The 13,803-nt window shown below is 34.7% G+C and overlaps 1 protein-coding gene across 2 annotated transcripts in view; it reads right to left on the bottom strand.

Annotated features, from left to right (window-relative positions):
• CCDC178 (coiled-coil domain containing 178) overlaps nucleotides 1-13,803 on the bottom strand; it is a 495,421-nt gene that overhangs the window by 401,965 nt on the left and 79,653 nt on the right. For both annotated transcript variants that reach the window (XM_019013747.4, XM_055368060.1), the window contains exons 8-9: nucleotides 11,393-11,478; nucleotides 8,718-8,918 (exon numbers count right to left, since the gene is read on the bottom strand). In XM_019013747.4, the coding sequence (XP_018869292.3) occupies nucleotides 8,718-8,918; nucleotides 11,393-11,478 (287 nt within the window). The remainder of the gene's footprint in view (nucleotides 1-8,717; nucleotides 8,919-11,392; nucleotides 11,479-13,803) is intronic.

The raw sequence follows: 13,803 nt of genomic DNA on the forward strand, positions 1-13,803 counted from the left end.
ATGCTGTTGGTGTAGACCAGGGCTATTGATTTGTGTACATTAATTTTTGTAAACAAAATTATTATCTTGAAACTGCTGAATTAATTTACCAGTTCTAGGAGCTTTTTGGATGAGTCTTTTAAGGTTTTCTATGTATACGCTCATGTCATCAGCAAACAGCAGCAGTTTGACTTCCTCTTTACTCATTTGGATACCCTTTATTTCTTTCTCTTGTCTGATTGCTCTGGCTAGGACTTCCAGTACTATGTTGAATAAAAGTGGTGAAAGTGGGCATCCTTGTCTTGCTCCAATTCTCAGGAAGAATGCTTTCAACTTTTCTCTGTTCAGAACAATGTCAACACAGCATGGTATTGGTATAAAAATGGGCACATAGACCAATGGAACAGAATAGAGAACCCAGAAATAAGCCAAATACAGCCAATTGATCTTCAACAAAGCAAACAAAACAACATAAAGTGAGGAAAGGACACCCTATTCAACAAATGGTGCTAGGGTAATTGGCAAGCCACATATAGAAGAATGAAACTAGATCCTCATCTCTTGCCTTATACAAAAATCAACTCAAAATGGATCAAAGACTTAGATCTAATACTTGAAACCATAAAGATTCTAGAAGATAACACTGGAAAAACTCTTGTAGACAATGGCTTAGGCAAAGACTTCATGACCGGGAACCCAAAAGCAAATGCAACAAAAACAAAGATGAATAGATGGGACTTAATTAAACTAAAAAAGCTTCTGCTCAGCAAAAGAAATAATCAGAGGTAACAGACAACCCACAGAGTGGGAGAAAATTTTCACGAACTATACATCCAAAAAAGGACTAATCCAAAATCTACAAAGAACTCAAATCAGCCAGAAAAAAATCAAATAATCCCATCAAAAAATGGGCTAAGGATATGAGTAGACAATTCTCAAAGAAGATATGCAAATGGCCAACAAACATATGGAAAAATGTTCAACATCACTAATTATTAGGGAAATGCAAATCAAAACCACAATGTGATACCACCTAACTCCTGCAAGTATGGCCATAATAAAAAAATGAAAAACATTATAGATGTTGGCATGGATGCAGTGAAAAGGAAACACTTTTACACTGCTGGTGAGAATGTAAACTAATTCAGCTGCTAGGGAAAACAGTGTGGAGATTGCTTAAAGAACTAAAAGTAGATCTCCCATTTGATCCAGCAATCCCATTACTAGGTATCTACTCAGAGGAAAAGAAGTATATGAAAAAGATACTTGCAAATGCATGTTTATAGCAACAAAACTTGCAATGCAAAAATATGGAACCAGCCCAAATGCCCATTAATCACTTAGTGAATAAAGAAAATGTGCTACATATACCATGGAATACTACTCAGCCATACAAAGGAATAAAATAATGGCATTCACAGCAACCTGAGTGGAATTGCTGACTATTATTCTAAGTGAAGTAACCCAGGAATAGAAAACCAAATATCGTATGTTCTCACTCATAAGTGGGGGCTAAGATATGAGGACTCAAAGGCATAAGAATGATTTGTTGGACTTTGGGGACTTGGAGCAAGTTTTGGGGGTGGCAAGGGGTAAAAGACTACACATGTGTACACAATGTACAGTGATAAGTGTACACTTATCACTCGGGTGATAAATGCACCAAAATCTCAGAAATCACCACTAAAGAACTTATTCATGTAGCCCAACACCACCTGTTCCCCAAAAACCTAATAAAATAAATAAATAAAATTTCCTAGTACAATATAATTAAATTAGCCATAACAGAAATTTTTATGAAAATTTCAAAATAAATGCAAATTAACCAGCAACTTCTAAATAAATAGATTCCATAAGAAATCACAGGGATATTTGAAAAGATATTTTGAAGTAAATAATAATGACCTCATGGCATATGAGCATTTATAAAATGCAACTAATGACATTCTGAGAAGAAAATTTACAGCTTTTAACTGATAATTCTAGAAAATAAAAATGGCATCAAGTAAATAATCAAAGCATCTAATTTATAAAAAGAGAAATATAGAGGTTTAAATTATTCCCAAAGCAAATAAGATATGGGAAATCAGAGGAAAAAATTCAATGGTATAAAAGCTAAAACATAGTAATCAATAAAGGAAGCAAAAGTGGACTTTTTAAAAAGATAAACAAAATTGACAAATCTTTTGCTTGAATGACCACGAAATAAAGACACAAGGCACAAATTACCAAAGTTAGGAATGAAAAAGATACTATCACTACTACTATTACAGAAATTAATTATAAGAGAATTTCATGAAAACATTTAGGCCAGCAAACTAGATAGCTACAATAAAATGGACAAATTCTTCAGAAGATATAAATTACTGAAAATGACTCAAGCAGCAACAGAAAATGGAAGAGACCTTGATATGTTTTGGCTGTGTCCCCACCCAAATCTCAACTTGAATTGTATCTCCCAGAATTCCCACATGTTGTGGAAGGGACCCAGGGGGAGGTAACTGAATCGGTGGTGGTGGGGGTGTCTTTCCCATGCTATTCATGTGATAATGAATAAGTCTCATGAGATCTGATGGGTCTATCAGGGGTTTCTGTTATTGCTTCTTCCTTATTTTTCTCTTGCCACTGCCATGTAAGAAGTGCCTTTCACCACCGGTCATAATTCTGAGGCCTCCCCAGCCATATGGGACTGTAACTCCATTAAACCTCTCTTTCTTCCTAGTCTCGGGTATGTCTTTACCAGCAGTGTGAAAATGAACTAATACAGTAAATTGGTACCAGGAGTGGGGTGTGCTGAAAAGATACCCCAAAATGTGGAAGTGACTTTGGAACTTGGTAACAGGCAGAGGTTGGAACAGTTTGGAGGGCTCAGAAGAAGATAGGAAAATGTGGGAAAGTTTGGAACCCCCTAGGGACTTGCTGAATGGCTTTGACAAAAATGCTGATAGTGATAACAACAATAAGGTCCAGGATGAGGTGGTCTCAGACAGAGATAAGAAACTTGTTGGGAACTTGAGCAAAGGTGACTCTTGTTATGTTTCAGCAAAGAGACTGGTGGCATTTTGCCCCTGCCCCAGAGATGTATGGAACTTTGAACTTGAGAGAGATGATATAGGATATCTGGTGGAAGAAACTCTAAGCAGCGAAGCATTCAAGAGGTGACTTGGGTGCTTTTAAAAGCATTCCATTTTAAAAGGGAAACAGCATAAAAGTTCAGAAAATTTGCAGCCTGATGATTCAGTAGAAAAGAAAAACCCATTTTTTGAGGATAAATTCAAGCTGGCTGCAGAAATTTGCATAAGTAGTAAGAAGCCTAATGTTAATCCCCAAGACCATGGGGAAAATGTCTCCAGCCATGTCAGACACCTTCATGGCAGACCCTCCCATCACAAGCCTGGAGGCCCAGGAAGAAAAAGTGGTTCTGTGGGCCAGGCCCAGGGTCCCCATGCTGTGTGCCAGGCCCAGGGTCCCCATGCTGTGTGCAGCCTAGGGAATTGGTGCCCTATGTCACAGCCACTCCAGCTATGGCTGAAAGAGGCCAACATAGAGCTCGGGTTGTGGCTTCAGAGGGTGGAAGCCCCAAGCCTTGGCAGCTTCCACATGGTGTTGAGTCTGTGAGTGCACAGAAGTCAAGAAATGAGGTTTGAGAACCTCCGCCTAAATTTCAGATGTATGGAAATGCCTGGATGTCCAGGCAAAAGTTTGCTGTAAGGGTGGGGCCCTCATAAAGAACCTCTGCTGGGGTGCTGAGGAAGGGAAATGTGGAGTTGGAGCCCCCAACAGAGTCCCTACTGGGGCACTGCCCAGTGGAGCTGTGAGAAGAGGGCCACCATCCTCCAGAGTCCAGAATGGTAGATCCACCCACAGCTTGCACATGTGCCTAGAAAAGCCACAGACACTCAACACTAGCCCATGAAAGCAGTCATGAGGGAGGCTGTACCCTGCAAAGCCACAGAGGTGGAGCTGCCTAAGACTGTGGGAACCTACCTCTTACATCAGCATGACCTGGATGTGAGACCTGGAGTCAAAGGAGATCATTTTGGAGCCTTAAAATTTGGCTACCCCATTGGATTTTGGACTTGCATGGGCCCTGTAACCCTTTTGTTTTGGCCAATCTCTCACATTTGGAACAGCTATATTTACCCAATACCCACACCTCCATTGTACCTAGGAAGTAACTAGCTTGCTTTTGATTTTACAATCTCATAGGCAGAAGGGACTTGCCTTGTCTCAGATGAGACTTTGAACTGTGGACTTTTGGGTTAATGCTGAAATGAGTTAAGACTTGGGGGACAGTTGGGAAGGCATGATTGGTTTTGAAATATGAGGGCATGAAATTTGGAGGGGCCAGTAGAATGAGATAGTTTGGCTGTGTCTCCAGTCAAGTCTCAACTTGAATTGTAACTCCCAGAATTCTGACATGTTGTGGGAGGGACCCAAGGGGAGGTAATTTAATCACAGGGTCCAGTCTTTCTCATGTTATTCTCGTGTTAGTGAATAAGTCTCATGAGATCTGATGGGTTTATCAGGGGTTTTTCCACTTTTACTGCTTCCTCATTTTTCTCTTACCACCACCATGTAAGAAGTGCCTTTAGCCTCCTGCTGTGATTTTCTGAGTTCTCCCTGGCCATGTAGAACTGTGAAGTCCAATTCAACCTCTTTTTCTTCCCAGTCTCAGGTATGTCTTTATCAGCAGTATGAAAACAAACTAATACAGACCTAAAACTAGGAAACAAATTGATTTACCTATTAAAAATTTACTGACAACTTTGGGCTTAAACAGTTTGGCATGGATTAAAAAAAACTCAGTAAATGACCCTGGGTAGAAAAATAATGACTTGAAGGACATAAAAAACTCTAACTTGAAACTTAAGAAGGTTTAGAGATCAAAATTCAGCTAAGAAATGAGTATGATAACTGATCTAGAACCAGTGAAACTCCTAGGATTCTAGTAGAGGCAAAAAGTAATCAAGGCTTATTGGACTTCTACAGAATAAATAATTAACAATTGAAGATGAGATTACTATGAAATATGTTGAAACCATAGAATATCAGGAATAGTTATAAGAAACAAGATATGATATATATAAGAAAGAATATGATATGTTTCAAGTAATCAAGGCTTATTGGACTTCTACAGAATAATTAACAAATGAAGATGAGATTACTATAAAATATGTTGAAACCATAGAATATAGGAATAGTTATAAGAAACAAGATATGATATATATAAGAAACAAGATATGATAGATACGTTGTTCACTACCCTCTCCCTTGGGATAGAGATAATTTCTTATCATATAGATTCTTGTTTTGGATGTGATACTTATTTGGGCTGTGTCCCCACCCAATCTCAACTGGAATTGTATCTCCAAATGGATGTGAGAAGTGAAGGTATGCCAGTTCCAAGCTGACACTTTGAGCAGCATCCTACGTTTCTATTCACCCTTTTGTATTCTTGCCATTTGCCACATGAAAACCATACTCCTGGGAAGGTGCTAGCCAAAGAGGATGAGAGAGACATGAAGCTGACCTGAACCCAACATACAGCCTTGAGCCAGCGCAATTGGATCTGCGGCCTGAAGAAGAGCTTCCCTAGCCAACTCACAGAGCCATCAGCAAATAAGAAAATGCTTATTGTTGTAAGCCACTGAGTTCCAAGGTGGTTGTTACAAAGCACAATTGTAGTAATAACTGAACAACTGAATAATTAACAAAGACAAAACAATTCAAAACAAAATGGAAGATTTAACATTCCATTAATTACTGAGACCTTCTTCCATAGCAGTGGCATTCTGGTGAGCATATATATGGGACATAATTATCTTTGTAATCTGTCCTTTCTGATTACACCCTTTCTGTCTCACCCCCTGGGGTGATTAGCTTTCACCCTTCCCATCATGTGACTGGAATGCAGTAATTCTCCAAATTATGTCTACATACTATTCAAATTCATTCAGAAACCAGAGCTGTGATTTTTTTTTCCCCTTTCATCAGATCATTATAGGAAAGTACCCATGGAGCCATAGTGTAGATTATGAGAAAGACAGGTTATATATAGAAGCAGGTACAATGGGAATACCTGAGGAGCCTGAGTCACAAGTTTACTTGTGTCTTCAGATAATGTTTGGGTATAATATAATATAGGTACTCTTTTATTTTGCAAGGGAACACTGCTATGCATATCCAACTTTTAATTTGTAGGATCATATACTACCAAATTCATGATGGTAAGCTTATTTCTAGTTATCTTTTTTGATAGGAAAAACAAAAAGCATTTGCTAGTTAATTGGCTACACGTTGGATGGCAAGGGCTGTCATTTTCAGGAGAGGCATGCAGTCAGCTTAAAGTGACCAGATGGAGAGTGGGGCAGTCAGTGCTATAAATTCCCCTGCCTCACCTATCCCCATTATCTCCCCATGGTCTCTTGCCACTGATTCCCATTGGTTGAGCCCAACAGGAAGACAGAATGCAAACAAAATCTTTGATGCAGTCCACTATGAATCAGCCTCCTGGCCCACAAAACAAAAAATCTAAGTGGGATTGGGGAGTTGAGGGGAAAGATAAATCTGGAAGACTGACCAGAAAATATCTAGAAAGAAGTGAGTTTCCTTAATTTTATTTTTGAAAAGTATCTAAATTTATAACAAATATAATACTTAACATTAAGTTTGTTAAGGAGATTAAAATTTTTTCCTGTCTTACATGCTATATACTTTTGAGAATCTAAAGACTATAAAAATATATGACTCTATACTTTGTAAACAAATTCATAAAATTTAGAGATTATATTCTACATAAATAATATAAAGGCAGAAGATTCCCGAGAACACATTACCTGAAACGAATATGTTTAAAAGAGAAAGCTATTAACTTTAAAAAATACATAACAATAATGAATTTAAATTTCATTGCATATAGTGGCTACTTACGTAAAATAAAGCAGACGAACATAAATCTGTTTTCTAAGTAGATCTTGTATTGATTAAAAGGTAACCCAACAATAAGTTGTCACCCATAACAAATATTTATTCCATAGTTCAAAACGTATTTATTAAGTACCTATAATGTGCACATATGTATCTCAATTTCTAGAACTCCTAAAACTACAATATCTAAGCATTATTACAAAGGGTATATGAGATTATATGTAAATTTATCAGCAAACAATTAAATAAAACCTTCCCTCCATATTTTTTCTACTACTACTAACAGGGAAGAACCTCCCAAACAATTAGGAAAATTGTGCATGACTCCTGTTGTTGCGAACAGAGTCTATCAAGAATCTACTGGGATCCAGAATTTCCCAGGGTGTCTTTTCTGACCCTATGGCAGCCTCATTGCCTCTAAAGCACACACACACACACACACACACACACACACATATATATTTATAAATTATATAAGTCTACTATATTAGTGGAGCATACACAGTATAAATTCTATTCAAAAAGAAAATTTCAAAAATGATAAAATTTACAAATATATATAAAAGTTCTAATCTTTTCTTGCAACTCTCCGGAATTCATACACCCTACTTTGGTAACTACAGCTTTAGAAGACATAAAATTATAACAAAAGTCTAAATATGAGTACACTGTGACCTATAATTTGAATTAATGGCTGTTGGTCTGGGAAATAATTAATAACGTCCCTTTTTTCTCTCAAAGATTTCTTGGTTTAAATGATAGATCATATATGGGCACCCTAATACTAATAAAAAAGCTCTTACAAAACATGTGCATCCTGAATTAAAATGTTTATCCTATGAGAGAGTAAAAATCTTTCAGCTTCAGGCAGAATCAGGAAGTCAGGCATGTTTTCATAGGTACAGGGTTTGCAGAACAAACAAACAAACAAAATCCAATACCTTTAGATTCTTTAATCCTTCACCATAGGTCCCTCACTCTGTGAGCTAAAAGAATTTCCTTTTTTACCTTTCGTTAAAGGTAAAACACTTGTTACCTGCATGACTCTTAGAAACATTTTAGGTTTTGATACCTGCTAGAAGTTCCCAAGGCAAATTTACTACTAAATTCTCAAAAGCATATGCATTTAGTGCCTAAAATATCACTTAAAACTCTTTCAATTTTCCTAGACCTAAAAATGTGGCTAATGACACCAACTGGCAATCACTTTAAATTCCTAAAGTTCTAGAAATTCAAATACTGTAGTCATTATAGGATATATGCCAAATGTTTGCATGCTCTGTGGGTACCATAAATGCCACTGGATTTCTAACAGACCCAAAGGACGTCAGGTCCAGGTTTGTCCAGTGCAGTCTCACAGTTTGCATCTGTGAACCCAGCATTATCTTCAATAACATCTTTCAAAAGTGTTGGTTTATATGCAAAACAATATGGTCACTCTAAACAGGTGATATTTATTTATTTTTTGAGACAGGATCTCACTCTATCACCTGGGGCTCACTGCAGCCTCAATCTCCTGGGCTCAATCAATCCTCCCACCTCAGCCTCCCAAGTAGTTGAGACTACAGGTGAGCACCACCATGCCTGGCTAATTTTTGTATTTTTTGTAGAGACAGGTTTTCACCACGTTTCTTATGCTGGTCTCGAACTCCTGGGCTCAAGTGATCCGCATCCCCAGCCTCCCAAAGCGTGGGATTACAGGCATGAGCCATGGCACTAAGACAATTTTTTTTTAAATATACAGACCTGTAATTAATTATCTGTGCCCCCAACAGAGTAAGAAGTAATATGAAAATCCCTATTATTACCTTTCTGCACAGCCAATGGGAGTTCTTGAAGTTTCCAGACTGACCAAGAGTCAATTTTCATGTTAATCATATTCTTTCTTGATCTCTGTTGTTTTAAAGCTTCTTCAGCGTCTGCCCGGTCAGTTTCTAGACTTTTAATGAGATGAATGGCCTCTGAGAGCAATGTTTCCATTTCCTGCTTTAACTCTGGACACTTTTCATCTTAAACAGAAATAAATATTCACATTTGTTAATAAATCAGTCAATAAGCTGGATGATGGGAACATGGGTCTTAGTTGTATTATTATTTTTTCTATATATTTAATAAGAGAATGTTAGAAAAATGAATTACCTTTAAAAAAAGTTTTATTATAATACAAATATAAGATTAATTATAAACTTTGAAGACCTATTTTTAATAAACATTTTATAAAATAATTACAATAGCTAAATCTCAACCAATATTTTCAGGAATAATACCATTTTATCTGAAGGAAAAAACACATGTGCTATTTATAAGCTGTACTATAGAGGTTTATTTTAAAATCATGCTTGTGCGTCCTCCTATTCTATAAGAAAAACATATCATAATGATTATATCAGGTAAATACTGAATAATCATAATGGTTCCTAGAAACAAGACATATTCTTCAATCTCATCCAATAAGAACTTCTCTACTTAGCTTTGCCAGGAATTCATTGGAATTTTGAAACTCTATTTATTTAGTTGTAATACTAAATTAATCCTCAATTAACTCCTTTAATGAGAGATATTTGTGATTCATGGTTCACAGTTCTGGAATGATGAGGCTTAATGTTAACAAAATTATTACCACGGGTACTCATTTGACCATTTATGAAATAAATGTGTAGAGCCCATTACGTTCCGGGAACAAGCACATGGTCTTTGCTGGAGATAAGTAAGGTAAAGAAGACAGATATGAGTCCTATCCTTGTAGGACTGATGCCTATAAACACTGACTTTTGCCAAAATGTTATATAAACACATAAATACAAAGTGTTAAGAAATAAGGCCCCGAAAGAACTGAGGCTAGAGGAAAAATAGCTAAACTGCACCAAGAAGAAAGAAAACGAATAGATTTCTTTTTTATGTTGCTTTTGGACAATAAAGACAATGATTTTCTGCTAGATGGGAGTATTAAATAACGGTGATAAGCGCAAGCTCAGCAGTCATACAATCACTATTTTTTAACCCATTGGACTTGTCAAAGAAATCCAGCATGCTGCCTCAGAAGCATTCTTATAAAACCGGTTTCCCTATTTTTAATGCATAAATACGATTTTCTCTACACTGGTCCTTTATTTGGCATCTTTGAATCTATTGTTTTCTTTTGTCAAATTCTACCACATCTTGGATACTTTAAAATTAATTGTCTTTTTTAAATGAAAACATATTCACTCAACACTTGTTCTCCAGCCAATTTGTGATTCATATCAATTACAATAACAAGATTTCAGTCTGGAATATATGAATAAATTAATACCACTTATAATTAAAATACTTCTGATTGAATATATATGTGTTTTAGCAAAGGTGTTCATTATGTTTCTAGGAGCTGTCTTTTATACTATTTCAATAATAAATTCCAAAACAAATGCTGTATAGGTAGCTTGAGATGCCTCAAATTCATTGTATTTAACATCTCATTTTTTTTCTTGAGTGCCATCTCAGTTTTGCAGTTTCATATTACTGTTCTAAGCAACTACCTGCAATTTTTTAGCATAAGGCCTTGATTACAACAAATCTTCCTCATCCTGCTATTGCTGTATGTTTTAGACCTCAAATGTACATACTGAAAATAAACATAATTGTAGCTAATGGAATTGTAGTTGTGATTGTTAATATATCTATTTTTTCTCAGCATTTGTTATGTGAAAACTTGATAAGTAATGATTAAGGTCCTCATTTTCACTATAGGCACAAATAATGAAAAATAAAACAGTAGAAACAAAGCTTTGCTATGAATGAAAGCTTTGAAAAACAAAACATTCTTGCTTTTAAAAAGTCCTGAGTTTATTACTTAGTTTTCACTCAAGGATTTAGCAATTTTTTGTGGTAGGGGAAGAGGAGGTACTACATAAAATCTCAATAATATATTTAAATACACTGAAGTAGTGTCAACACAAATTTTATACCAGTATATAAAATATATTTTATAAATTGTGATAAGAATATTTATCACAACTTAAATATATACTAGAACTGCAATTTTCAATATGGTAGTCATCATCCACATGCAACCATTTACATTTATATGCAACTTAATTCACATTAAACTTAAAAACTAAGTTCCTCAGTCTCACTAGCCACATTTCAAAGGTTCAACAGCTGTACGTGGCTAGTAGCTATTCTACTGGACAATATACACATGGAATACTGATTATCACAGAAAGTTCTATTGGGCAACACTAAACTACAAATAGCTTCTTGAGAAGTGGATAGCCATCATTATACACTCATCACCTAAACCAGTACTTGGTGTATAATATTCACTAATAAATATTTGTTGAATGAATGCTTAATCAAATGATATAGAGGACTATTTTGTCTATTAAACATTCATAATAATTATAAAATTCTTAAACATGATTATTGTGACAATCAGAAATATATTAAATGAAGTCAATGAACTTTTAAATATATACAGTTATTCAAGTAGGAGGAACAACTTTACCTCTCTTCTCTCCTGGTTTGACCTCTTTCACTGGTGTAGTTACACTCCAATCTTCTTTCAGGTCTTTTGTGGAAGAAGTTCTGCTCCTATATAATGGGAAAGAAGCAGTAAAGAAGCATTTAAAATTAGTAAAACAAATTTTAGGTTATGCTCGTCCATTGAATTTTAAATATTTGTGGTGAAACTTACTATACAAGATAATCTTACTGGATAGGAGACTAATATAGCAAAATTCTAATAGATAATGGGATTTATACTTAATGGTAAATTAATAAAAACTTGAAATTAGTTACAAATGACCCAAAATGTCTTGAGAAGATATTAAAACTACATTTTTTTAAAGAAATTGGTCATTCCTAGAAAGTGTTTCTATAAGACAAAGGGTATTCTGTGAGAATAATTTGGATGTATGATTTCTGTAATTTCAGTTCAGTAGTTTCTGGGAAATCAATGTAAATTACAATGAGTAAAAATATCATTTCAGATAATAAACTTTTAGAAAAATATCTAAATTAAAATGTTGTTTCCTTCCTAGTAGCTATACTGTTGGAAAGTACAAATACAGAACATTGATTATCATAGAAAGTTCTACTGGACAACACTAAACTGTAGTGTCTTGAGAGGTGACTATAAATTAAAATGTTATTTCCTTTCTAGCTAAAATTCTGTATGTTGAATAATAAACTATTTCTCCATATTTCTCTGGTGTGATTCTAGAATCCTAAACCAGCCTTCATTATACATTTTTTAAAAGTGTTTTTTCTCTAATCAAAGTTACAAGAAAATTGGTATCAATAACAAAGCAGAGAATTTCTTTTTGAAATTTTCATTACATTAGTTTTTATTAAAGTATTCTAAATTAAGAAAACTGTATACATACCAAAATCATAAAAAATAATATAATCCATATTTATTCTTCAGAGATCAAATAGAATAGTCTAATGATATTTTAATTCTTATAAAATTAGAGTCACAATTATACATTCTGCTTTAGTTACTTGAAATTATTTTCAGTGTATTTTACTACCATTTCATATTTCTAATGGCTACAAATTATTTTTCTTGTCATTGTTCCACAACTTATCTAGGTAAGTCTGTCAATTCCAAGGTCAGAGAAATATCCTTTATATTTTCTTCCTTTAGTTTTCATATTTATTTCAGAATATTTTTGTTGAAAAGTATATTTTTTCTGATTTTTCTTTTAAAAAATTGAAAAATAATTATCACAGCATCAACTATTAAATAGTACTTTCCCTGCTGGCTTTTAATACCATTTACATGATATAGTAAATTATTATACATAATTAGATAATTTTGTGTATTATCTTCTAAAGTTCGGTTAATTCTTGGACCAGTAAAATTCTATGCTAATTTTTCTATTTTTTAAATTGAGCCAAAGTCCCATAACATATTAAACGTTTGAAAGTGGAAACTTTAGTGGCATTTAATACATTCACAACATCGTACAACTATCATCCCATCTCATTCCAATATATTTTCATCACTCCAAAAGAACATATGCTACTTATTAAGCAGTCTCTCCCCTTTCTTCAACCCACTATTCCATAGCAATGACTAATCTGCTGTCTTTGTGGATGAACTTTCATGAATATTTTATAGAAATAGAATCATATAAGTGACCTTTTGTGACTTTTTAAACTTAGCATAATAGTTTCAAGATTTCTCCATGTTGCAGTATGTAGAAGAATTTTATTTCTTTTAATGGTGGAATAATATTCCATTGTGTATATACAACACATTTGGTTATCTATTAATCCATTGATGGATTTGGGGATTGTGTCCACCTTTTGGCTATTGTGAATATAGATGTTATACACATTTGTATATGAGTTTTTGTTTGAACATGTTTTGAATCCTTTTGGGTATATATCTTGCAGTCAAATTGCTGAGCGATAGGCAATTCTAGGTTTCACTTTTTGAGGAGCCAACAAACTGTTTCTCGGTGTCTAAACTATTTTATATTCACACCAGCAATATGCAAGGGTTCTAATGTTGAAGAAAAGTGGAAAGAGTGGGCATCCTTGTTTTGCTCCTGTTCTTAAGATAAAAACTTTCAGTCTTCACCATCAGGTATAATATAAACTAAGGGTTTCTCATAAATATCCTTTATTGTGTTTAATAAAGTTCCCTTACAATCTAGTTTTACTAAAGGTGTGGGCTTGTGTCACATGTTAACTAATTTTTGTATGCTAAACCACTCTTGCATTTCTAGGATAAATCTCACTGATCATGATGTGTGTGTGTGTGTGTGTGTGTATATATATATATATATATATATATATAGTTTTTGTTTGTTTGTTTGTTTTTTTGAGACAAAGTCTCACTGTCGCCCAGGTTGGAGTGCAGTGGAGCCATCTTGGCTCACTGCAACCTCTGCCTCCCAGGTTCAA

This window comes from Gorilla gorilla, chromosome 17, assembly GCF_029281585.2.
Source record: "Gorilla gorilla gorilla isolate KB3781 chromosome 17, NHGRI_mGorGor1-v2.1_pri, whole genome shotgun sequence".
In the NCBI taxonomy this organism is placed as follows: domain Eukaryota; kingdom Metazoa; phylum Chordata; class Mammalia; order Primates; family Hominidae; genus Gorilla; species Gorilla gorilla.